Below are 26,381 nucleotides of genomic sequence, written 5' to 3'. Positions count from 1 at the left end.
GCACAGAACTTAGAATTGGTATTATATAAAGCAGGCTGCAAATTAAAGCAAACATAGCAACAAGATCATGAAAACAGATATTTAGATTGCAAATCAATAAGGTCCACTTTATAAAAAACAAACAAAGAAAATCTAACCTTTGTGTCCAATATATATGCCTTACACCATCACTTTTTGTAACAATTTTCTGTAATAGCCATTCATTCATTCATTCATTCATTCATTCATTCATTCAGCTGTTTATTTGTCCCTGTACAATTTTGGATTTGGCCCCCTTCAATCCTCTCTTCTCTTTTCTTACCCCCCTGCCAAATACCCCCCACCCCCCCAAAAAAAAAGAAAAAAAAAAAAGAAAATCCCCCAACACCCCCCAACCCCCCACCCCCCAACACACACACGCGCACCCCCACCCGCGCGACAGGCTACTATTAAAAGGCGCTGACGTCAAAGCGGCGGCCATGTTTGCCAAGAGCAGAGCGCGTCTCCATTGAAGAAGAAGAAGCTGCAGTAAAGCCACGCAGCGCCAGCAGGAGCAGGAGCGGGTTTCAAAGCGATCAGCTGTTGAACAGAGCACATCATCAGGTAAGGATCTGGTATTACTTATATCAGTGTAGAAAAAGACTTGTTTTTTTTTAAATGCTTTAAGAAAAAAACTCATGGAGAGATCGTGGAATGGTAATGTTTTCCTTCAAAGTACCGAGCTTGTGTTTGTGTGTGCGTGTGCGTGTGCGTGTGCGTGTTTATACGTGGTCATCGCTGCTGTTATGATTAAAAAAGGTGGATATGATCACGACTAGGCTTGTGATTATGGTTCAGAGGATGGTCTGTCAGGAGTCCAAGGCGAGAGGTGGGCGGATTCTGTGCTTCAGCACCACGGATAGCGACAGCCTTTGAAAGATAATTATATCCGTATAATATTTGGCTAGATCGTAGATGGATGGCAGATGCTTATAGGTATATGAGTATTACGTCAAAACAAAGTACAATTTTGTCTGGTGCAAGGGTTTGTTTTGGGGGGATTTTTGCTTTGCCTTTCTGTAAGGTATTTTCGATTTCTTTCATTCAAAATCGGGTTTGATCATCATCATATTAATCATCGTCATCCTATTTGAAGTCGTGCGTATCTGGATGCCTAGTCAACACGTCGTGTTTAAACACACGCCTTGCTGCGGGTGTTTTTTTTCACGCACCGCATGCGCCTTTGGGTTTTGGCCAAAAAATATTGCACGGACCTCCTCGGGAAAGGAGAGGAGGTCCGTGGTGGCGTGACGTCGGGAGAAAAAGGAAATCATGTAAAGATCATATATGACCATGTATAGCCTTCGTGATGGACGAGCTCAGAGGAAAAAAGAAAGGAGGGAAATTTGCGTCAGATGGCGTGATAAACTGCGACATAACATGAAAGAGGGAGGGAGAGAGAGAGAGAGAGAGAGAGAGAGAGAGAGAGAGAGAGAGAGGTGTTGTAGACAGGATGGAAAGACATTGCTGTGCATCACGCAATACTGTATGATGGACATGCTTTTTACCATGTGGATTCTCATCCCCTAAAAGAAAAGTTGGTATAAAAAAGAAAGAAAGAAAGAAAGAAAGAAAGAAAGAAAGAAAGAAAGAAAGAAAGCAAGAAAGGAACAACCTGTGTATATATTTACGTGACAGGAGGCACTAATTACCCCCTGTGTCTTCTCAGTGATGGTGGGTAGATGGGTGATGGGCGGGGCCTGGTTTGCGTGGGCGGAGAGGGGAGGGACCCGCAACTGAGACTGAAGGCGCATCTGCGGGATTCACGCTTTAACGCAGTATTTCTCTGTCTTTTTCTTTTCTTTTTAGATTTGATATGTATATACCGTGTGTGTGAGGTGACGAACTCCTGAAGAGACACAGGATCAACATAGTTAACATTAAAAGCATGTGCTGTATGCAGAACTGTCTGGGTCACGTGGCTGTTTTTATGAGTCGGGGTTATTAATATTCTTGTTTTTTTGGGGGGGTTTATACACTTTTTTTGTTGACGCCATCATCCTGCCAGTGATTAGTCATTTCATACTTGTGACGCAGGAGAGATACAGAGAGAGAGAGTGAAGAGAGAGAGAGAGAGAGAGAGAGAGAGAGAGAGAGAGAGAGAGAGAGAATGGAAAATCCCGACAGCTCTTCTCACCGACCTGAAACACCGATTAAAGCTTTTTTCTATCTTCTGTATAAACCAGACACCCGTCGCGGAAAGGCGTCTATTGTGCAGGCCTCCATTGTGTTGCTTGTGTGCTTGTGTTTGTGCTCTTGTGAGAGGCAGGTGGGCTTGATCAGAGCACGACTGTGTTAATGCGGCTGTTGGACTGCAGAGCTGCTCCTGCTTTATCTGCTGCTACTTCTCTCCCTGAAATGGTGACTCACGACTCCGACCACGTACACCAATCTGCTCCAACACTCACCCCCATCTCGCTGTTCTCTCCCTCCATTAATAAAACTGTCAAGATGAAACCATTGGTTAATAGACATTGGACGAGTGCTGAAAAACTGAGTGCCTTTTTAATATCCATAAAAAACAATTAATGCATAAAGGATTTTACAACCTTTTTATTCATCAAACTATTTCATAATGTTTGTGCCAAAAAATATGCACTGACAATGTGTAAAAATACCAGAGATTTTTAAGGCATAAACACAGTACTTTTCAAATTGAATGCCAAACATGCTTAATTTTCTGAAGCATAATAATCATCATATACCATTTAGGTTTAAAATAAAATATAAAATTAATATAAAAAAATAAATAAATCACATTGTATAACCTATTTATCCCTGTAAAGCTTCCAGGGGACAATGCCCATTGTTATATGCACTATACAAATAATTCTATTGAATATATATATATATATATATATATATATATATATATATACATATATATATATATATATATATATATATATATATATATATATATATGTATATATATATATACATATATATATATATATATATATATATATATATATATATATATGTATATATATATATATATATATATATATATATATATATATATATATATATATATATATATATACACAGTTTTTTACCGATTAGAATTGCATCTGATTTAAGAAAAAAAAAATCTAGCTAGTCTTTATCCCAAAAATTTACAGAAATGAAAGCAAATAAAAAGGAGTATGGTAATTTATTTACTATGATTTTTTATTAAAAGTTTATTGCAGGACTGTACGGAGGAAAAACAACAAGATCATTATTTATTTTAAACTGCATACACCTAAGTCATTTGGAGGTAAAAAATAATTTTAATAAATAAATAAACAGACAGATAGATAGATAGACTTCTACAAATGTATACATTCTAATTGAACAATAAAATTAAATGTAAATTCTGCTATTCAGGGGTATCACTATGCAGCCCTGCGGTGTGACAATAATAATGTGGCAATAAAAAAAGCAGAAGAATACATTTGTCCTAATACTCTATACATGTTATGTATGTTATACATGTGCTGCTCTACTGTGTCCTTACACACATATTTCATACAAGGTGATGTTGTTAGACTATATCATTATTTATATTTGTGGCAAAATACAGCAAAAGAATGCATCGTTATGTAAATGTGACATGTGTAGCCTTTGGAAGAAGTTATCCAATTATCTCATTTACTTTAAACACATGTGCATGTGAAGGGCAAGGGCCTTGCTCAGGGGCCCAGCAGTAGTGCAGCTGCAGTGCACTGGGTGTTGATGGTGTATATATCTTCCTCTATCCTCTTATTTATTAGGGATTCCTGTCTCCTGCTGCAAAATTCTCTGGCTACACTTACAGTAGCTGAGGTGGTCTGAATAATCATCTCCTCATCTGCCCCCCCCCCCCCCCCCTTATTTCTTCAGTTATGCTACCGAGATTATTAGTTTGCTTACAGAGAGCACCCAAGGGAAAACCTTTAAAGTGTGCATGAATATATTTTGAGATTTTTGAAAGAGCAGCAATAAAAGGGCATGTTCAGAGTGACTCTAGCACATGCAATTAAAAAGTCAGAGGTATCACACAGAGTGTGGCGAACAGGGGACATGCTGAGCTGCTCTTATTCCTACATGTGGCCAATGATACATCAAACATGGTCTCATGCATTATAGAAGCATTAAAAACAGTTATTGTAAAGTAAAGCGTTTCCGCAAAGCAAATGTGAGTGATATAAAAAACGCTGGCTCCTGAGAATGGAAGATTAGAGAAGATTAAAGAATATGGATGGATGAAAGGATGGATGGATAGATGGATGGATGGATGAAAGGACGGATGGATGGATGGATGGATGGATGGATGGATACATGGATGGATACATGGATGGATACATGGATGGATGCATTGGGGAATGCATGGATTAATGGATGGATATATGAAATAAGTTAAAAAACATTGAGAGGAGAAAGAAGACAAGCTGTCCAGAATAATGATTCTTTTTATAATAAAAACTACAGACAGTTTAGAGGATGGATGGCTAGACAGATGGATGGATTCATAGATGGAAGAATGGATAGATGGATGGATGGATGGATGGATGGATGGATGGATGGATGGATGGATGGATGGATGGATAGATAGATAGATAGATAGATAGATAGATAGATAGATAGATAGATAGATAGATAGATAGATAGATAGATAGATAGATAGATAGATAGATAGATAGATAGATAGATAGAAGAGATAGAAGAGATAAGGAATAAAGAACACTGATGGGTTCTAAAAAAATACATTCACCCAGAATAAGAATTCTTCTAATAAATTATAACTGCAGATACTACAAAAGATGGATGGATGGATGGATGGATGAATGGATGGATGGATGGATGCATGGATGCATGGATGGATGGATGGATGGATATGTGGATGGGTGGATGGATGGATGCATGGATGGATTGATTGATGATTGAATGGATAGATGGGTAAGTGCATGGATGGATGGATGGATGGATGAATGGATGGATGGATGGATGGATGGATGGATGGATGGATGGATGGATGGATGGATGGATGGATGGAAGGTTATGTAGATGGGTGGATGGATGCATGGATGGATTGATGATTGAATGGATGAATGGGTGAGTGCATGGATGGATAAATAGATATGTGTATGGATGTATGGATGTATGGAAAAGATGAGTGAAAGAACACACAGAGAGGAGGAAAAAGACAAGATGTCCAGAATAATTGGACTTTTCATATATACCTGCAAACAGTACACTGGCTGCGATTGAGATGTTATTGTCATTTCATTCTGTACAAAAAATAAAAATAAAATCTGAAATGGTGCCTTATGATTTGCCTGTAGGTCGTAAGTTCCTGTTTGTTTATGCAAGGGCAAATCCGTTTGACTGCACTCAGTCACAGGTCACGTACCAATCTAAAGCGTCTGGGATTATAAAGCCCCACACTAATCCCTTACTGAGTGTGCACGTTAAGCATCATGAGCTGCATATGTTCAGTCTTTACCATTTATATCCTCTTAACATTTCGCTTGTGTCCCATCAAACCTTCCAAAGTGTTTTTTCTTATATTATAAAATGATGAAAAAAAGATTTATTATTTAGGTTATTTTTCTGAATAATATTATACGCATTGCTTTGAACGTACCACTTGAAACACCTATGAAGTAGGGCAACTTTTCATCACAGAAGCACACTGGCACAGATATTTCTTCCTGTTTCCTTGCAGCGGAAGGTGTTTGCAGGGTGTCTTTCTCAATGCAGGTATATTATAAGACATGGCTACATCGAATCCTATAATTCTGAGAACCAAAGTGAAGGTATTGTTCAAGTGTCCTGGCTTTTGACTCCATAATAGCTTTTTAATGTATTTTATTTTGCTGCTCTTTAATTATTTATCAGTTGCTGATGCTAAGACCTGCTCCATTCAGCTGAAAGCATAAAAGCTCCTGAACTCTATCCTTTTTTCCTGCGTCAAATCAGGCAATGATCCTCTTTCATCATTCAGCTTGTTTTCTGGGATGTAGATGTAAAATAGTGTACTGTTATTATTTTGTTGTGGTTATTATTTCTATAATTATTTCTGAGCACAAGAAATTGTGAAATGCAGAAAAAAAACCGTTTTGAATAAGAATGAGCGATTATGAGGATGTCGCATGTATTTTCTCAAACATAAACAAATTGATAACCGGAACCAGCAGTTAATACCATACCAATAAATAAACATTTTATAAATGTGCAATTTATTATTATTTTTTCTGATCAGTTTAATAATGACGAAGATGATGATGATGATGATGGTGATGATGGTGATGATGATGGACATCTTGAACACCCACGTTTTTTAAATAAACACGTACAGCAGAACAAAAACTGTGCATGTTATGGTTCAGAACATTAGAAGCATTGGAGACGTCGCACCAAATGTCATCAGAAGTTGGATCATGTCTTGTGGTCAGAGGAAACCAAACCGGGTTTGGTCAGCTGGTTGGGACAAATCAATAGAAATCTGCTGCAGAAACACCAAATCAATGTTTTTTGACAGTCACCTCAGTCTCAGCTGAGGTGCAAATTGAAAAAGACTGTCTACATGTGTAAATCTGAGAATATCACGAGTTTGAAATGTTCAGCATGCAAGTCTGATTTAAGGTCCATTTTAACAAGTATTATTTGCCCAAATTATAAAAGTTTAAATTCTTAAATGTATCGCATAAATCACTGTAGTTTAACATGCCAATATTTGGTAATTTTTTTTAGTGTTAAGAATTAGGGTACTAGTGTGCTTTTTTCTAATAAATTCTTTGTAGAAAATATTTTCTATATATGAGCTTTTTTTTTTTCTCGCCCCACTTTTTACTTATTTTGCTGCAATGGACTTTGTATTTATTTTCCCCAGTAGTTTTAACAAGGCTAAAGTCTTTCTATTCGTATTATGTTATTGACTGTAAATCCTTGTGTTGATCATTTGTGCATTATTACAGTAAAAATCTGTGAATCACATGACAGATTAGAATAGACGCAAGGACTGAAATGGCTCCATGCAGGTGTGCTGGTAATGAATTCATCCTGCGATGGATACAACGTCCTAAGTCTGGCTCGGGTTGTCGACAGACTGCAGGTGGAGTGTAAGCTGTCGCCGTTGGGAGGGGTTTCAGTGCTGCAGTGGAATCTGGTACTTTGACTGCAGAAGGAGCGCAGATGGGCATTTGGAACGGACTCAGGTTCGATCGACTGCAAAGGCTCAAAGAGCGTCATGATATAAACCAGCCTTAAGCAGTGGGCACGGGGGGGAAAGTGCTCCAGAAATAAATACCCTCGTAACCTTCTTAGTCTTCGCCTGATGATTATAAATACAGTTTAATTATATTGAGCAGGAAGAAAGAGATATTGGTTAAATTAGTAGCGTGGCACTGTCAGCAGTATAAGCTTTCAGCATTGTACTATAGGGACTGAACAGTAATGCTTACCTTTGCATGATAGTTTCATGTTTCATTGGATTTTATCTGCGCTTTTTGTTCTGCTGCTTTGGACTTCTGTTGACAAAGCAGGTTATATCTAAACACATTTTCTAATTCGGCTCATTAAAAGTCTATATTAAGTTATTTACGTTATTTTACCTGCATGCGGCATGTTAAATGTATGTGTATGTAAATCAGACAGCTTTTGAAGTATATATAGCCACATATAGTGTACATTACAGCTCAGTGGACTTCTTTTCTTCATGTATCCCTGCTTGTTAGGAAGTTTGGGGTCAGAGTACAAAGAGGATGAAAGGTTTTAATCAAGGGAACAAACCGAACCTGAACCGCGCCCTTCGGTTCGATCTAGTTTACAAGCTAACAATTTTTAGATCTATTATAAAAAAAACATATTTGTGCTTACAATAGGGTTGTTATTTTGTTAATCAGCCTCATTCCATGCTTCCAGTTATGTCTGTAAAGCTGCTTCTGCACAACATCCCCTGTTAATACAAATAACACTAAATCGAATTATATTAAACGAAGCATTTCATGACAGACAGATAAATCCAAGAATGTAGATACACATCACTGAGAGAGTATAATGAATGGAGACACAAAAACAGAGCCGTATATCTGTGCTGATACCACCAGCCGATCTAAAAGATAATGTCCCGGATCAGGTCTAATTCAGCAATTCTAAAATTCAAGGTCGAACGTGACAAGTTTACTTTCCTTTCAGAGGACAGGAATGGCATTAGAGCGACTACAGTGGGAGACGAAGGCTGCGAAAAAACAAAATGGCAGCCGGACTGGTGCAATCACAAGCTGTTCTGATTAGACCTGTGTTAGAGGGTGCTCCAAATTCTTTTTACACCTTTCCCCTCAGGTTGAAGGAGGAGGGGGGCCCAGATTTTTTCATATGAGTTCAGCTTTAAGCTGCACATGCAGTGGTGTAATGATCGGCAAACACTGAAAAAAAAGAACGTTGTTCTTTCTACAAAAGACACAACTAGCCTTGTTTTATATTTACATTTTTTTTCCAGTTATATTAAATAACCATAGGGAGCTCTTCAGTATGACATCTTGTGATTTATACAGTGCTTTTATTTTGTAAAAAAAAAGAAAAAAGCTCTGGCTTACTATTGCACCTTTAAAGTATCTAAACCTGAAGGTATTGAGCCAGAGATGCTCATTTGTCTTTAATTAACAGACATTTTTTTTTTTTTTTAGGAATAAAACACCTTTATTTAATCCATATAAATGTTTCAGGGGTTAAAGGCATTTATTATTAGGATTATCGGTTGAATACTCTGGTACACAATAAATATAGCAAAGCAACAATATAGACCTCATGTGATAGCTTTTGCATGCTCATAGCCCTGCATTTATTTCTCACCTAAATGGTACAATTTGGTCAACGTAGCATTTGTATAGGGGTTAATATCATGCTAATATCATGTTAATATCATGAGTAGAGATATGCAAATGGCATGTGTTTCTAGCAGTGGTGTTCTTTAAATGTGCTTGTCTGTAAAGGGCAGTTGAGGTAGTGTAGGGTGTTTTGGTGCAGAGCCGCTTTTGCTACAGAGAAAGGGAAAATGATGACAGCCGTCAGAGCAACTGGAAATGAGACCCACAGTCTTTTTTGTTTTTCGAACAATACATTATTTTTCAGTGCACTGCAATAGTTGATAATGTTGCTGTGGACATTTTACAAAACGCTGCCTTCACAGTGTAATGAAATATTGACCACAAACGAGAGCTAAATAATGCATGCCTAATAAAGCCAAGACGTGCTGCTGATCGAGTAGAAATGTGTTACATTACTGTGATCTGTCAGCTGAAAGCCGGATTAATAAAGCCGGTAGAAAAACGGTTGCAAATACCTGAAGGAAATTGGAATAATACGCATCAGTGCGCTGTACCCCGAAATATGATGTCCTTTTATGGGGTTTTTTGTGTCTACATTTGGTTTGCCTTCTAAGGTGCTCTAGGGAGAAAAGTCGTTGCGTTTTGTGTAAGATCAGGTCTTTAAGTCAGGGTGGGGGTTTCTACTGTGACCTTCACTAAAGGGCATATAGGATCAAGATCATGTAGAAGGAGCTGCTTTAAGGAAGTAGCCTGGAGCTGAAAAGGTTAAGGGTCTTTGCTCAAGTGCCCAATATTGGCAGCTTGGCAGTACTGGGGCTTAAACCCCAGACCTTCTGATTAGTAACCCAGAGCCTTAAAAACTGGGCTACCATGTCCCTCGATTTCCTCTAATGAAGTCAGAATAATGTCATAGCCCACACTGAATTGTCTTGCTAAAAGCAAACAGCTGGACAGAACTGCTGGATCGAATTTCTGCTCAATTTATTGTCTAAAATAAATGTTGATTCTTGATCATTTAGTGCATGAATATAATCAAAATGGTCTAGTATTTTTTTCATAAAAAACACGTTGCATTATTAAACCGATTTCTAGACCTGTATCATCATTGTGGCTGTTGTCCTGCACTTCTACACCCTGCTTTTTTTTTAGCCTTGACCAGTCAAGGATTTATTATTCAGAAGCACCTTTTACGAGTTTCATACGGTTTGTTTTATTTACTCATAGAAGCGCAACGCAGAATCATAGAACTGGAATTCATTCATTCATCTTCTCCCGCTTATCCGTAATTCGGGTCGCGGGGGCAGCAGTCTAAGCAGATTCCCCAGACACTTCTCCGTGTCCAGGGATCGGGCTGTCAAGGCCCCCGCCTTCGACTGCTGCCCAATCCTCTCAGCACCGGTCCCTTACGGTCCCTCCTGCAGGTGGTGAGCCCACGGGAATGAACTGGAATAAATGACATTAATAAAGCAGGAGATTTAGAGAGTAACAGAACAGAGCAGTAGAGAAGAAAAGGAAAATGATGGGCTGAACTATACAAAAGGATGACCCTGGATAAATACACAGAAAAATGTTTGTCATTTTTAGCATAGGTGGAGCAATGTTTACTGTATGTTCCAGTGGGCGTGGTCTTGAATTCTTTAAATAGGAAAGGACTCTGAACTTTTTCCTGAAAGCGTGGGTTTGAAATCCATACCATTATATGAGATGAGTATTACTATAACTGTAATACAATCCACAAATGTTGAGGAATATAATTTGATGTCAAGGATTATGTTCCTGGAATGTGTTAGCAGTCTTTAAGTGAAAAAGGAAGGAAAAGAATGGTTGGGTCTCAGGATGGACGGGAAACAGCATTTTGTACTGATTTTGGGCTTGATTTTAATTATCTCTGCCAGCTGTCAAATGCCATGGGACTTCATTTTGTTTAATTTCAGAAATTTTCTCCATTGCATAAAGCTTGTGCTGCTTGGATTCTCCTGTTATTGCAAGGCCACTTTTGGTCACGTGTCCTCTGTATGCTTAATTAGCATTTTGTAAAGGAAATTTCTAGAGACATTTTAGACATTTTCAATTATTTCAATGACCCAAATAAAACATACAATGAAAGAAAGAAGTCCATAAATTTTCTGCTCTGCCTTTGATAAAGAGGCTTTCTATAATAACCTTGAGCCTTGGTTATTCACTAAAGGTGAAGTAGTCAGTGATGAAGTAAGTTTCAGTGTTACTGAGATCCTATCCTATTTTCCATTCCAGTATAAGGTCAGTCTGGCGCATTAAATCTGACTGCTCGTGTTGGGTTCTTGTAATAAATGGAGGCCTTAGTATTTTATAGCATCTTTAATGTCTGCTCAGATTTAATTGAATTTTATGATGCATTGTCCTTTTCTTCCCACACTGCTAACGGTATAATCAGGTTACCTTAGTTTGATGGTTGAGCTTCATGTATATGTTCTTTCCGGTACACTAGGGATCCTGCTAGCTGTCAGGTGAGATAGTGCATAACTATCTAGTAATATGCATAAGACGAGAGAAAAGTGATGGTATACCGAACTCCTCAGGGTTGAATTTTTATAGTTCAACAGCTACGAAGATGCTTGTTACATTCCCACTCACAAAAGTTGCTCTGCCTACATTGTTATGCAATTCCCTGCTTCTTCCTCATTATACAATTCCAATGCACAGCACAGAGCCACTAGGTTATAAAGCCGGCAGAGTAATCGTAGTAACGCACCGTGCTTCTTTTTCCTGAGGTATTCATTGATGGCATTTAAAATAGCCTGGCTAAATGGCTTTCCTGGGACTATAAATCCAGCTGACCTCTGCAATGCTGTGATGGTGGATAAATCTCAGAAGGAAATGGATCAGAGGGTATCTTTAAATCTGGCCCAGACTCAAACAAATCCTTTACTAACACGGGACACTATTTAGGAGATGTTTATGGTTAGTGTAAGCTTCTTGAAATGTTCACTCAAGGACAGAGCAGGATATATAACCACTCCTGCAGTGTGAATATGACTCCAGTATCTTCAGTATCTTCACTTGCTGTCCCTTTGTTTTCCAGCTCCCCCCATACTCCCTGAAGGGCCCACACTTAAAAGTTGGAGGTAAGCTCCACCAACTCAACCCCAGCAGCCATGGCAGATGACGCAGACATGCGCAATGAGCTCTCGGACATGCAGCAGCGTGCCGACCAGCTGGCCGATGAGGTGAGTACCAGATCTTAAATCATAATGGTGTTGGAAGGATTTTACAGCCATCCATTAAAATTGTGTCATTGTCATGAAGCAACCGTTGGTAGATTTTTGCACACAGAAACTTCTTCTTACTTTGCTATCAGAATGCTTAGGTTGTGAGCTACATATATTGCTTTAGGGGGACATGCAGTCTGGGATGTAGACCTTGGCACTAATATATATGTGTGAAATGAAATAAAAATAAATATATTATTATATTAATAAATATTGAAGAAAATAAAAGACGCATTTAAACTGGAACAAAAAGTAAAATTCCAAATGAATTAAAAAAGTTACATAAAAAAATGAATAAAAAAAGAAACTTTGTATAAACATCAAGTGTCAGTGATTCGCCTCTAGAGGCCGCTCTCGTACATTATAACGCAACCCAAAAAAACTATCGGTATGGATTTTTTTTTATTATTGATGCCGATTAATTGCCGAAATTGTCAGTCAACCTCTAAATATATGTATTGCCATTGCTGTTATTTGGATGTCCATAATGTGCCATAATATCTGCAAAAAGTGTATCCAATCTCCACAGCTATCCAAGGCCAGGGGTCCAAAAAAACAAAACTGCCAATGCTCTCAGTGTAGAAGGTGACATTCTCTCCTAACCTATAAGTCATGAAACTCATGCATGCTAAAGGTGGACGATAGTACTGTTCTCCAAGTGTCTTGCAACTCCAACTTACACCTAATATCAATTCTAAGATATATTTTTTCAGCATAATAGAAAATTTAGTTCTTCAGAGAGGGAAGCGTGTGCTTTAGGGCTTGATATGAGATCTGATGTTAAAATTATTCACTCAATGTACTCATGTATACACGATAGGGCCATCAGATGTTATATATATATATATATATATATATATATATATATATATATATATATATATATATATATATATATATATATATATATATATATATACAAGCAGTGTAGGACAATACAATTATTTTTCAAAAAAGAAAAATGGTGCCTTGATGATGCATAAAAATTATAGACTGAGAGAAAAAGATTACCAACACAATGCTGTCAGTAATATTTACTGCTCAATTATCTCTGGTCTTCCCCATGCCTCTCCCATTATATCTCAGGACTTCTTTAGACATTAGCTTTTTTATTTTCCTTCTGTTACATTTATAATGTCCCCTCTGTCTTTCACAGTCACTGGAAAGCACTCGTCGTATGCTGCAGCTGGTGGAAGAGGTAAGCTATGCATACTCTCTCCAGTATACACAGACTATACACCAACAAGATTTAAATATATTGCACTGAAAGTGCATTTTACCAGAATATGTTTATATGTATGGCATGTCTTATCTAAAAATGCTATAACAAAATGAGTAATTGCAATATCCATCTATGAAAAGAACAGTTCTTTGTGAGGTATGTTATAGGACAGTCTTTTGACTGGAATTGAGATTGTAGTGTTGTAAGAAGAAGTGGTGGGGATGTCGAAGGGATGAAAATAAATTCTGAATAAGGATTATTGTGGTCTAAGTGGGTTGCGTGGTCTCTGGTGCATTTCTGCGTGCTGCCTGCTGAACTCCAGTGACAGATGGACTTTGTGGCCAGGAGCAAATTTAGTCTTTCTTAATAAGGCTAGACAGGATGACAGTTGGGTGAGACTGAGAAATGAGACAGACAAGGAGCAAGAGAGAAAGAGAGAGAAAGAAAGAGAGAGAAGGAGAGAGGGATACTCTCATGGGGTAAAGGTTTTTCTGCCATATACTCTTGAGGCTGAAAAGGCCACAGCAATACATTTGCCTCTAAATAAAGGAACTCTAAGGAATAAGGACAAACTGTAGATGGCAAAAGAAAAAAACTGACTAAAAACAGAGACCTACTGGCACTCGGCAAACACTTATACAGTCAGTGGCAAGACTCAGATAATCCGGTTTGCAAATTGTGCCATACATTCTCACAGACAATAAGCAGCAGGTCTTCCAGAGCTGGGTGGACAGCCTGACACTAACACATCAGCACATCCCCCAGGATTCATTTACTTGCTGAAGGAAGAAGGGGTGGCTGCTGTGCCCCATCTCAGCCTGATTTATGCCACCACGCAGCTTCTTGATTATAGGAAACATTGATGCTGCTTCCACTGCACATGCTGACACAGCTGTTCTTCTGATTTAAACTCAGGCACTTCCAAACAGCATTAAAAAAAGGACAGTGGAGCAAAACCATTGCAAGCTGCATGGCTGATTTTCTGAAGAATCTTGTTTTAAAAGAATTATTGTATAAAATAAAGCTGGGAGATATACGCAGGCCAGCAGAAGTCAATAATGCTTCAAACAAAAGCTAATCAATGGTTCAGTCAAGTAGCGAGTGTTCAATATATCGATGTCTGTGACTTCATAACCTCATCCCACCCTACTCTCTGAGTGTAAAGGGTACAATTAAAGTATACAAAATTGTTCAAGAAACAAAGATAGAACAATGCGTTTATTTTAAAGGCTGTCAATCAGTAATAATATTTAAGCAATATTAATCACATGATTGTCATGAGTTAACTGAGCCATTAAACCCTTAAATGTTTTCCATGATAAATCAGCTCCAACAATTTAACTAGAATTAGCACTGGCAGCACAGCCACAGCATTATCCTTATCACCTCTCTAACAGGTTGCCTCATGCCGTATGTAATTCTGCTAAAGCAGTGTGTTTGGGATCAATGCATTCTTAACTACTGATATTTATCCTACACCTTTCCCCTGAGTCCAACTACTAAAACAACCGTGTAACATAACATTTTCGTTTCCCTGACCTTTTTTCCCCCTTCGACTCGAACTCATGAAAGAATCCTGTACCTTCTCCTAGTGAATGTACCTTATCTTTGTTTTCCACTCTTTCCTACTTTCTTTCATCGTCATCTATGCCAACCTCTCGGTGCCTTTCGGTGCATAGAGTAAAGATGCTGGTATCAGGACTTTGGTTATGCTGGATGAGCAAGGAGGTAAGTCTAAATGCTTTACAGATGGATAATGATGGAACGCATGATTTGCTAAAATTTTTATGAATCTGTATTTCTCCTTGTAAATAAATACCAGATAATAATTCATATTCAATGATATTAAGTAATCTTACAGAATGACCGATGGCTTAATAAACCAATCAAAAGTTCATTTTTTTATGTTTTTTTTTTATTATTCAGTGTTTTCCTTTCAACTAACATCTTTCTGAATCTTTCCTTATCCTTGATTCTTCTGTCCTTCCAAACGTCTTTACCTTTAAAACGCACACTTACCGATATAAAAAGATCACGTGGCCACTGAGACTCAGGCTTTTGTATTCTACATCTGGTCCGTTTAAAACCGGACCACCTGCAGGGGAAAAATATTCAAACTTAAAGAAGAGCGAGTTTCTTTCTCTGTGTGGGGAAATAAAGAGGATTGATTTAACTGGTGATGACAAACATCACTCTCCCATTAATATCTTTTCATTTCTTTGTACAATCCCTGGTCAAAAGCAATCTATGTAATCTATGTAATGTGATTCGTTTGGACATAACGAGATTCGAAAATGAAACTATGGAGCCCTTTTTTTTATTTAAAAAGGAAAGCATTTCAAGGAAATTGGAATTGATTTATGTAAAGCAAGAAATATTCAGTGACGATTCTATTAATTTCATTGCCGAAACTTTGTAATATGTCATTTGCAAATGTTTAAGAATCACTATGAGGTTAATAACACAATAAAAATGATGCTCCATTTATAAAAATATCTAGATTTTTTTTCAATCCCGTGATTTCAGTTCATTGGTGGTAGCTTAGTGCTTAAAGCATTGGACTTTAAATTCGAAGGTCACAAGTTAAAATCCCAGCCACATTAAGATGCCACTTTTGAATCTCCCAGAACAAGGCCCTTAACCCTCAACTGCTCAGTTGTATAAATGAGATTAATGTAGCTGGCTCTGGATAAGGACGTCTGCCGAATGCCATAAATCTGAATGTAAATAAATATTACTACAGATTAGAAACCAATATATATGGCTTCAAAGTCAGGGATCGTGCAAAGCTAACAATGGTGCTGAGTTTCCTTTTATCCGGATCCATCTACAGTCTGCCTTTTGTTTTTTCCCCCTTTACGACATATCTAACAGTGCCAGACTGCATCCCTACTGATCACACAGCCACCTCCGCCACGTTCATGCCATACCCCCACTCAGACAAATAAACTGTGATTTGCACACACTGTTGCAGTGAGACTCTGCACTCTCTGACTCAGCACGCTATATCATCGGGTTTGGGGTGAGAAATTTCTGTCCTGAGGCTCTTCTCGCTTTTGACCCAGGGATCCATTTTGATACTCTGTGGAACTCATTCTCCAAGTGGTCCATTTTTGATTCTCAAACCCAATATACCCATTTTAGGTGAAATATTTGTAAGGTTTTCACATGTAGGTATCATTTTTGCTATAAGTAGATCCACAGTAAAATGCATGCTGTCCCGACTAGATAAACCATCTTGATAGTGTTTCTCCAGAGAAGAAAAAAAAACACAAAAGAAAGAAACGAGAAAGCCAATAAAATTTATTCCACTGCTGTCATCCCTTTGTCCTGACCAGAACAACTCGATCGTGTTGAAGATGGCATGAACCATATCAACCAAGACATGAAGGAGGCCGAGAAAAATTTAAAAGATTTAGGGAAATGCTGTGGCCTTTTCATATGTCCGTGTAACAAGTAGGTACTGATCATGTGACGGAGGGGTCTTTTGCGTATGTGGTGGCGTCCTTATTTTTTTTCCTCCTTCGTTTTCCTTTTGTCACAGTGACTGTCTGAAGTTTGTTCTTTTTTTTTTTTGTTTTTGTCTCCTCTTCTTTGTCCTCTCTATCCTTTTTTTTCTTTCTTTCCTCCCTGTCTTCTTCTGACGTGCTTCGTTCTGTGGGGGATAAATTGCTTGTTGTTTAATCAGAACAACTGGAGCGCATCGAAGAGGGGATGGACCAAATCAATAAGGACATGAAGGATGCAGAAAAGAATTTGAACGATCTAGGAAAATTCTGTGGTCTTTGCTCCTGTCCATGTAACAAGTAGGTGCTGCTTGCCTGCCTGCCTGCCTGCCTAAAAATGATTAGAACATAACTGAACACAACCTAGACGTCTAGTAGCCCTAGCCTGCAGTAGCTGAACTCACTACCCACGCTCTTCACTACAACCTGCCCCAAAGGAAACAACAAGCATGAGCCACTGGTCGTGCACACTCTCGCTCTCTCTTTCTCTCTCACACACACACACACACACACACACACACACACACACACACACACACACACACACACACACACACAAACACACACAAACACACACACACACACAAACACACACACTTACACACATACAGCTGCCCTTGCAGACTCGCCTCTGAGTCTTGTACATGAATTAAGGCATGCTGCACTAATCCTCAAGTCGAACTTTGCTAAAGAATCTGCACCCGAGATCAAACGCATGCAAAGATAAATAGGATGGTCCATCAGAAACCATAAATGTACAAAAACGTTTGGAATGGATGTGCCAAAGTTGAACTATTCAATTTGGATTAGTGTGTGTCTGTGTCAAATTGGACTCTATAATCATTTTGGTGAGCTTTTGGTGAGCATTTGGTGAGCTAATATTCCAATCCCAAATCAGATCTGGCAACGTTTTCGGCTTTGTATTCATTTATTTATTGAATTCCAAATCCTTTAAAGCATCATAAGCTGACCAAAGTACTTTCCATGCAACTTTGAGAGCACATCCATCAACGCCACTGGCTTGAATGACTAAAACAGCATGTCCCTGAATGCTAAATTGCATGTTGTTCTTAATGACGTTAATGCTGCCTGTTAAACCTGCTATAAACGATGATGCGTAATGACATTCACGATGCTGAAAAATGAACACATCTTTGTTTGGCATTAAGCACATTCATAAATTGAATATTGAGCCAGTTGACATTAGGATTGAACCAGGAAAGAGAAGGGAAAGAAGAGGAAGGAGAAGGCGAATTAAAACTGGGACTTTGACAGAGAGCTGAAAGAGAGCAGGCCAGATCTAGGTCTGGTAGATAGGGCGACAGTGATGTCTGCTTTAATTTGATTATATTGCTCACTGTTAGCAATGCCTTTGGCAGTTAGAGTTTAATAAAAAAAATATACATGTAAATAAAGTATCCTAGGGCTAAATCTGTTCCTGATTAAAACCAAGGAATACAATGTGACAGGCTGATGCTGAGCTGTGATAAAAAAAAAAAACTATGCTTGTTCACCCTATTTATAAGCTCTTTTTTTAGCCATTTATGGTTACATTTGATGGTTTACCGCGTCATCAGAGAGATTAGGTATGAGAGCAGCTATGAAAAGTCCCCTTGCTTTGTTTTTCATTTGAAGGTCTATTAGGCAAATAAATAGACAAATTAGACAAAATAAAATCCATTTGAAGACCTTCCTGTAGTGGAGAGGTTGCTCTCTGACTGTTACAAAAGCTTGGCTTTTATGGAGTATCTACCATACAGGCACAAGCTCTACACTCAAAAAAACTTCACTTGCCATTGGTTGCCAGTGTGATATAAAGCAATCTATATTAGACAATGGACAATACAATATCTTCATGAAATATAGGATTCTTAAAAATAAAGCCTCCAAACAGTCTTAAGGGGATATAAAATGAAAGCATTCTTGGGCCAAATATTTATTTTAACCTCACCTATTATGCAAATCAGATCATTCAGTTTCCTTGTCACATAGCTTTCACACAACATACAGTATATTGGTGGTGATTAGAATCTGGTTTCTATATATTAGTATAACAGGCAGTGTGGTAAAGTGGTGTGTTAAAGAATATCATCCAGTATGCAATTCTAAATCAAGTTTACAGCCAAGAGGGTTAGATGGTGGAAAATATAAATAACTCTGCAGTGGGCAGTCTGGCTCTTTATTCCAGCATATCTTCCAAGATCTAGATATCTGGATAAGAGTTCAGGAATTTAGCCATTAAAGACACCTGAATTAAGGTTCTGGCTCATTTCTAATCTTTAAACTAAATTACACTCTATTTAAATCAAAGTGGAACCATCCCAGTTTAATGGCATTTAATGATATAGTCACGAAATGTAATCTATTGATTTGTGTTCATAGACTCGAATGTCCCTCTTTTTTTGTGTCACTGAGGATGACTTGTAATGTATTTATATGTAATGTATTTCAGTAGGAAGGATTTTTGTTTTTTTTATCTTCAAACCCCATTACTCAACATTTAAGCAGGATAATTTATTCCTGTTTTTATTGCTTTATATTAACAGTAAGCTGCTCGGTATTATAAATTATCGTCAGTGGTTTCTTTAAATTAAAATCCAGTAAATATCCAAAAATCCAGTTGCTATAAAGACAGAGCCAGACGGAGGCAGTCGTGCTGAGTGACACGAAAAAAGAGGGAAATTCGTGTCCGTGAATCAATAGATTAAATTTCGTGCATATATCTCGAAATGTCCTTAAACTGTGATGACGGAACAGAACAAGACTACACAAGATTCAGGTGGTAATCCAGTTAAAATGTTCCCCTCCTACCATTCTCAAAATATTTTTAAGGCTTTGTACCATCTAATACGTTACATATATTGTACCCATAAGGCAAAACTTAGCTAGTTTTTCTGTTATATGCTGAGCCAGAAGAGTCAATCCGATGGACTTTCCCATAATAACCACCGACTATAAATGTTACCAAAAGCAAACTAGGAGATATTAGATCTTCTGCCACTTACCAGTGGCGTCCGACCTAGGAATGGGTTCTCGTCCCTTCAGTGTCTTTTCTTTTGCACTTGTTTGCACTTGTCTCTGACAGTGTGGCAGTCCCGTTATTCTGTGTTGTATGTCTGCCAAGGCCTGTCTTCTTTGTTATTTGTCATAATCAGGGATAGGGAAAACAAGCCATTATGACTGGGCAGAGGGACGTAGTCCAACAACAAGTAAAAGCACAGATGAGTCCCAGATTTGCTAGCAAGTTTCCCCTTGTTTTCTTGTGTTCATCTGTTCAGTAAAGGTATGTGTTTTAGCTAGCAAGTCATGAATGTTATATGTCAGCAAGGCCTAACATTTCAGAGAGATCTGATTTGGTTATGCCTGTTACTGCCTGCCTGTTAGTCCAGCATTTGTCCATTGTTGTTACAGTGTGTGTGTGTGTGTGTGTGTGTGTGTGTGTGTGTGTGTGTGTGTGTGTGTGCGCGTGTGTGTGCGCATGTGTGTAAGTGGTGTGTGTGTGTGTGTGTGTGTGTGTGTGTGTGTGTGTGTGTGTGTGTGTGTGTGTGTGTGTAAGTGTGTGTGGGTGGAAACACTGCTAATGTGAAAGCTACCGGTCACCTCAGTGCTCATGCTCTTCATGATTCATGCAGAATGAAGAGTGGAGGCAGCAAGGCCTGGGGCAACAACCAGGATGGCGTGGTGAACAGTCAGCCTGCCCGTGTGGTCGATGAACGGGAACAGATGGCCATCAGCGGAGGTTTCATTCGCAGGTAAGTGCTGAGACAGCTTTGATAAGATTAGCTAAAGTTGCATTTACTGTATATGGTAAGGGATGAGGCTAATTTGGTCAGTATTAATGAAGACATACTCCAGACACACACACATACACTTATCCGTACTCATTCACACTTCTGAACCATTTAGAATTACCAGCTCACCTACCTGGCATGTCTCTGAGATGTTAAAGAAAACAAGTGCACTCAGAGGACAGTAACTTAAGATCAAATTTAAAGTCCTTGTGAATTTTTCCTGCGATGAACTCACATCCTGTCCTATACGTCATCATCTGTCCAGGGTAACAGAAGATGCCCGGGAAAATGAGATGGACGAGAACTTGGAGCAGGTCGGAGGCATTATTGGTAACCTGCGCCACATGGCTCTTGACATGGGCAATGAGATTGACACCCAGAATCGCCAAATCGAAAGGGTTTTGAACAAGGTATGTCAGGAGAACGTTCAGATTTTTAAAAGGGAAACAAGTGCTTATAATGCTTTCGTCTCTAAAAGTAACATTGCTGATATATTCGTTTATGCTTGTCACAAAAACGATGCATTTATACAGAGGGAAGCTGTAAAAATAGGAATATTGGAAAAAATCTTTGCTGTGATGAAATAGATATTGCTTTTAGGTGGTTAGGTTAGAGAGCTTGGTTACTAGCTTTAAGAACACAAAAAATAGTTGTTGCTAGCGTGGTAGTCAACTTGGCTAGGGAATTTTCATTTTTACACATTAAAAACCCACAAAAACAACACTGGCTGATGGTTCCATACATGCGTATACAGTAAGGTTCATAAACAGGGACCATTTGCCTTCTGTATGCCACTAAAATTGATTAAAACTATGCTAATGTAATGTGATTGAAGCAGACATAGTCTTTGTATAACTGCAACTGTACCTAAACATCTAAACCAGACCTAAACTAATCTTATAACAGTTCAGTGACAATCAGCAAGGGAGATTTTACCTCACACAATGCTAAAGAGGCCATAACTGATACTCTTATTGTGAATTTATATTGTATAACAGACAGGCGGGATTTTTTTTTTGCTAGCCAATAAGTTCAGCACATAGATCTAACACTATGGTACATGGTATGGTATGTGACGTATAAACTGAAAAGCTAACACATAATCTCATAATCTCATAAAAACTTTTCATTTGTGTTATCTCTTAGGCTGAGTCCAACAAGACCAGGATTGACGAAGCTAACCAGAGGGCCACAAAGATGCTTGGCAGCGGCTAAGCATCTGAATTGCCTGCTTTTCCAAACCGTGCAGTTTGTCAAAAGGCACAAACATGATTTTATCTTGGTATTTACCTTCTAGGTTTGCACACATGCACATATCACCCCTACATTGTAAATGTTGTTCTGTGTGCTGTCTGTCGGCTTTTTTCAATGATAGTCCTCGTAAAAATGATTTCTTACACTATGTATCATTCTTTCCAAAGGTTGTATATAGTGCTGGCTCGATGGCTCTAGCTCACTTGTGAAGTTTTTTAATTCCGTTATTGTTTTTTCTTTTTCTTTTTTCTTCTTTCTTCTTTTTTTGTCACCTATCTATATATGTATGCGTATATATATATATGTATACATATAACCCAAATTATATATGTATACATATATATTATATATATGGTATAAACCTCTTTACTGAATGAACTATATAATAGGAATGCTCTACAAAACTGTCTTTCCTTTTCAGTATCTCAGTATCGTCTTAGTAAAACTGTGTCATTTCATTAGGCTACTGTCATGCTACTTATTTTGATGTTGTCATGGCGAACGACGAACGGGTCAAATGATTTACGCCGATGACGCTGATACAAAAGCACTTACAGTATCCTTCCTCGGTTAATTTTCCTCACCGCGAAACATAATCAGTTACTGTTTAGACAAAAGTGCAACTAGATTCTTGTAGCTGTAATAGACATTGCATTCCAAGTGGTGTGATTTGCATGACGAATCGTAGATTTTAGAGTCTTATAAAGAAAACTTGTCTTAAAAAATATAAAAAAAAAATCATGGCAGTAGCGAAAAATTTACAAAAAGCATGCTCAGTATTAGGACACAGTTGAACGTTTCATATTCCTGCAAGTTGGCAATAGTGCTCTCTTTCTGTCTATATATATATATATATATATATATATATATATATATATATATATATATATATATATATATATATATATATATATATATATATACACAGACTGTGACCATCAATGTAACATAATGCAACATGACCGAAAGAAGAACTGTAATAGACTTGATGAAGGTGTTGGTTCTGCAAAAATTACCTGTTTTTTAAATGATTATGCAGCCTGGGGGGAAAAGATAATGACTGATGTACTGAATGGTGGAGACTAATTGTTTTCTGTATCATAGGTTTTGGATGCTCTGAGAAAAAAAAAAAAAAAAAAAAAAAAAAAAAAAGAAGAAATAAATGAATAAATAAATAAACAAACATTTGCAATGTAAAGCAAAGATGCATATTTCTGAGAGATCTTACTTTTATAAGAAGACTGTATCCTGTTAGTTTACTTTCCCTGTGTGGTTTGTTATTGGTTAAAATAGAAAAGGAAAAAAAAAAGAAAAAAGAGACTAATCCGTGACACACTAAACAAAAAGAAGAGGTTTTTGTTGCTTCTGTACTTTAGAGCTATGCACACCAAATTGCTACGATGTTGAATAGTCTGTATAAGAAGACAAATAAATACCTTACCTGAATGTCACATAGTTTAAACTGTGAGACTGATGTCCTCAATGCATGTAATATTCAAATCAAACTCCCTCTGTATCCTGTCAGTCTGTGACGTGGTTGACATTTTGTAGCTAGCTGAATTAATTAAAATGAATATAACCCCTCCTGTATGGGTTGTCATTATTGTTTTGCATGGATGTATGGAACTGGACAGATCCTGAATGGACAAAGTTGATAACCCTGAACAAAAAAAAAATTGAAATAACCTAAGGGGGGGTTATGGATTCATCCAAATTTAGCTAAAATGTAAAGCTATGGGCTGTTGCCTAAATGACAGCATAGTTACTTCATTGCACATAGATTTGTTAACCATTCACCAAATAACTAAATAAAAATAAAATACATTTCAAATAATGATACAATGTTGTTTAACCCAAATTTTAATAAAAGTGCAACATCTTTAATGATACTACAACAGATAAGCCAAAGTGGCATCCATACATACATTATACTGTATTTACATATAAATATTTATTTCCTAGCCAAATTTCTTCATGTACATTTCCGGTACAAAATCTTAGATTCGGTTTAATTACATATGATTCAGGATGCACCACAAACTACGGATGCACAGACTGAGCTATACAGCATTTGGAGCTTTGAATTATTGGACCAAAACAATGCAGTTTCATATAATAAGAAGACACCATGGTCAGTCTAGCATGTGTCCAGGGTTAATCTGATTGTCAATAGACGTTCAAAATTTCTTTGAACGAGACACTGCTTGATTCTATCATTTTATTTGACCTAATGTTTTTGAGTGAATGCAAGCAAGGGACCATGTAATCAACTGCATTGATCCTGGCTGGAACTTTGTGAAACACAGGATAAATATTATGCTATTATAGCAGAGATGAACGCAGCTGTTTTTTCTAGCTTCTTTGTAGTAATATTGTCCTATCTTATATTTGAATGTAATTTTTGTTAAACAATGAAATGGTGAAAATAATGCAAATGATGGACGAAGTCAAGTTGTCACTAGTGATCTTTTAAATACCAAATGTATAGGATTCAGGATGTCCACTTGTGATCAAATCACTCAAAAATTATGCTTATTCCAGGTTGAACAAGCCCTGAGAGGTAATTAGCAGCCTAAAAACAGCATTTAGGCCACTTTTTCATTTAATTTCAAATAAAGGGAGTCATTAGCGAAGCTAACCCTACAACAAGACTCGTTTAATACAAGCTGCGTCAACAACGCTTTGTGAATGCTTCCGCATGTCCATGCTCAGAACCGCGTGTGTAATCAGTCCAATGAAGAGGTGTCAACGGCAGGGTGCCGTCACGACCAAGAAGCTATAAACGCGCATGCAGTAAAGCCGGCGCTAGCTTCTGTTCGTTTAGGAAGTGCTCTGTGTGTGTGTCTGAGCGGACGCTCTGTGTGTTTGATCCAAATGGACACTCCACTCCCGGAGAGCGCTCTTCAAGGAGGGCGCTCTCGCTCCTCACAGTTCTCCTTGCAGCGGGGCCTTCCATTGAGGTGAAGCAGCGATCGAGGTCCTAAAGTTCGCAGATGGACCTGTTGGAGGGTTTGGAGATGGGCTTGTCCCCAATGCGTGAACCAAATTTTTCGGGTTCAAAACAGATTGCTTTTCTCCTATAGACAGCTATCTGATTTTTGTGTTGGTTTATTCTTTAACAGCAAAAGCCATTTAAACATTTTTCTAGGTGAAACTCAGTGGTTTAAACTACATTGGATATTTTAATGGGTTAAACAATAAATATAACAAGGGAAAATTGGGCAATAATAAATGAAACGTAAGTGACGTGGTTCAGTATTTTAATCACTTGAAAAATGGGTGGGTTCAAACAAAAAGTGTCATTTTCTTAGTTGTGTTAAAACATATATCTGTATCAAAAAATGAAAGCTAAAACGTTGATCTATCATCCCATATTTATCTTTTGATCTCAAACCCAAATGCCTTGAATGTAAAACTAAAAAACCAAAAGGTTTGACCTTGTTTTTCCGATACTTTCGGAGGGCACTGTATATCTTGCATTATATATGGATTGGTAGTTCAACAGATGCTGGCTTATTGACAGTGCCTCATTCATCACCTCTGAATTGTAAATAGGCCGACATCTGTTGTGTTAGCCTGCAAACAAACCTGCCTGTTCATGTCGGCATTGGAAGGCGGTGTGGGAGAAGAATACATGCCTGTGTTTAGTTCCTGAACCAGACTGATGCACAAGGCAATGAGAAACACATAATTTATCTGTCCTTTTCCTCCATCGGAGATTGTAAAAACGTGAGCTGGAGCCCCTTCTGCGCTGGAGTGAAAAGGATTTCCTCCCTCTCTCCCCTGCACCAGGTTTATAGAGGAGGTACGGCAGTTGTGTTTGCACCACTGCAGTGGTGATTAAGCATGATGCCAATTGATGAAAAGGAAACCGCTCTGACAGTTAAAGTGACTATTCCTGGGCTATTCAAAAACCACCATCCCACCTTTCCAGATTCTTTACTTTCATTCTCTTTCTGAAGCTAAATTTCATGCCCTCAATAACTATTTTTATAACCCATCACTCCTGCCATTCTTTCCTTCATTGTAAAAAAAATGTACATAGGCTGATCTGATTATGTGTGGCCCACACTGCAGTATCTACAAGCTTCCTACTGCTTTAGGGTGTGTAATCTCCAGACAGACCGCAGGGCAAAGAAGACAACAGAGGAAAAAAATGATAAGTGAAGGCGACTGGTAAGCATTGTGTCGGTATAAAGAAATGGATTTCCAAGTGGGCGTATATGTGATGGGAAAACCTGAATGCAACAGAAGGGAAAAAAGAGAGAGATGGAGCAAACAAGGGTGGGGCTCAGATTGCACTGCATTCTCTCTCTATCCCCCCCCCCCTCTCTCTCTCTATCTTTTCTTTTTCCCCACCCCCATAGCCTCTCTGTGATGGAGGAATGCAATACACATTGCTGTACATTATTCCATCATCATCATCATCGTCATCATCATCATCATCATCATCATCATTTGTCCCATGAAGTATGATAAATATACAGAGCAAAAAAAGCTTCTCTGACTTCAGAGGAAGGCCACATGACAAATGACAGCATTGCGAT

At 38.1% G+C, this 26,381-nt stretch overlaps 1 protein-coding gene across 2 annotated transcripts; it reads left to right on the top strand.

Annotated features, from left to right (window-relative positions):
* The first annotated feature begins 424 nt into the window (after positions 1 to 424).
* Positions 425 to 23,017, top strand: snap25a (synaptosome associated protein 25a). Of its 2 annotated transcripts, none has more exons than XM_083563156.1 (8): positions 425 to 582; positions 11,875 to 12,019; positions 13,218 to 13,259; positions 14,963 to 15,011; positions 16,972 to 17,089; positions 20,422 to 20,541; positions 20,846 to 20,990; positions 21,727 to 23,017. In XM_083563156.1, the coding sequence occupies exons 2-8, from the start codon at positions 11,948 to 11,950 to the stop codon at positions 21,793 to 21,795; spliced, it is 615 nt and encodes a 204-aa protein (XP_083419282.1). In that variant the 5' UTR covers positions 425 to 582; positions 11,875 to 11,947; the 3' UTR covers positions 21,796 to 23,017. The 2 variants fall into 2 exon arrangements, with proteins under 2 accessions (XP_083419282.1, XP_083419283.1); XM_083563157.1 differs by lacking the exon at positions 16,972 to 17,089 and adding an exon at positions 16,622 to 16,739.
* The last annotated feature ends 3,364 nt before the right edge of the window (positions 23,018 to 26,381 follow it).

This window comes from Silurus aristotelis (genome assembly GCF_946808225.1).
Source record: "Silurus aristotelis genome assembly, chromosome: 15".
In the NCBI taxonomy this organism is placed as follows: domain Eukaryota; kingdom Metazoa; phylum Chordata; class Actinopteri; order Siluriformes; family Siluridae; genus Silurus; species Silurus aristotelis.
Note: the sequence above shows the minus strand (reverse complement) of the source record. Positions and strands in the feature narration are given on the sequence as shown.

Bases quoted from the DNA above. Each gene is read 5' to 3' on its own strand.
- snap25a (XM_083563156.1), top strand. From the start codon at position 11,948: ATGGCAGATGACGCAGACATGCGCAATGAGCTCTCGGACATGCAGCAG. The intron at 17,090-20,421 runs GTAGGTGCTGCT...TGATTCATGCAG, and splicing joins TGCTCCTGTCCATGTAACAA to AATGAAGAGTGGAGGCAGCA. The intron at 20,991-21,726 runs GTATGTCAGGAG...GTTATCTCTTAG, and splicing joins TCGAAAGGGTTTTGAACAAG to GCTGAGTCCAACAAGACCAG.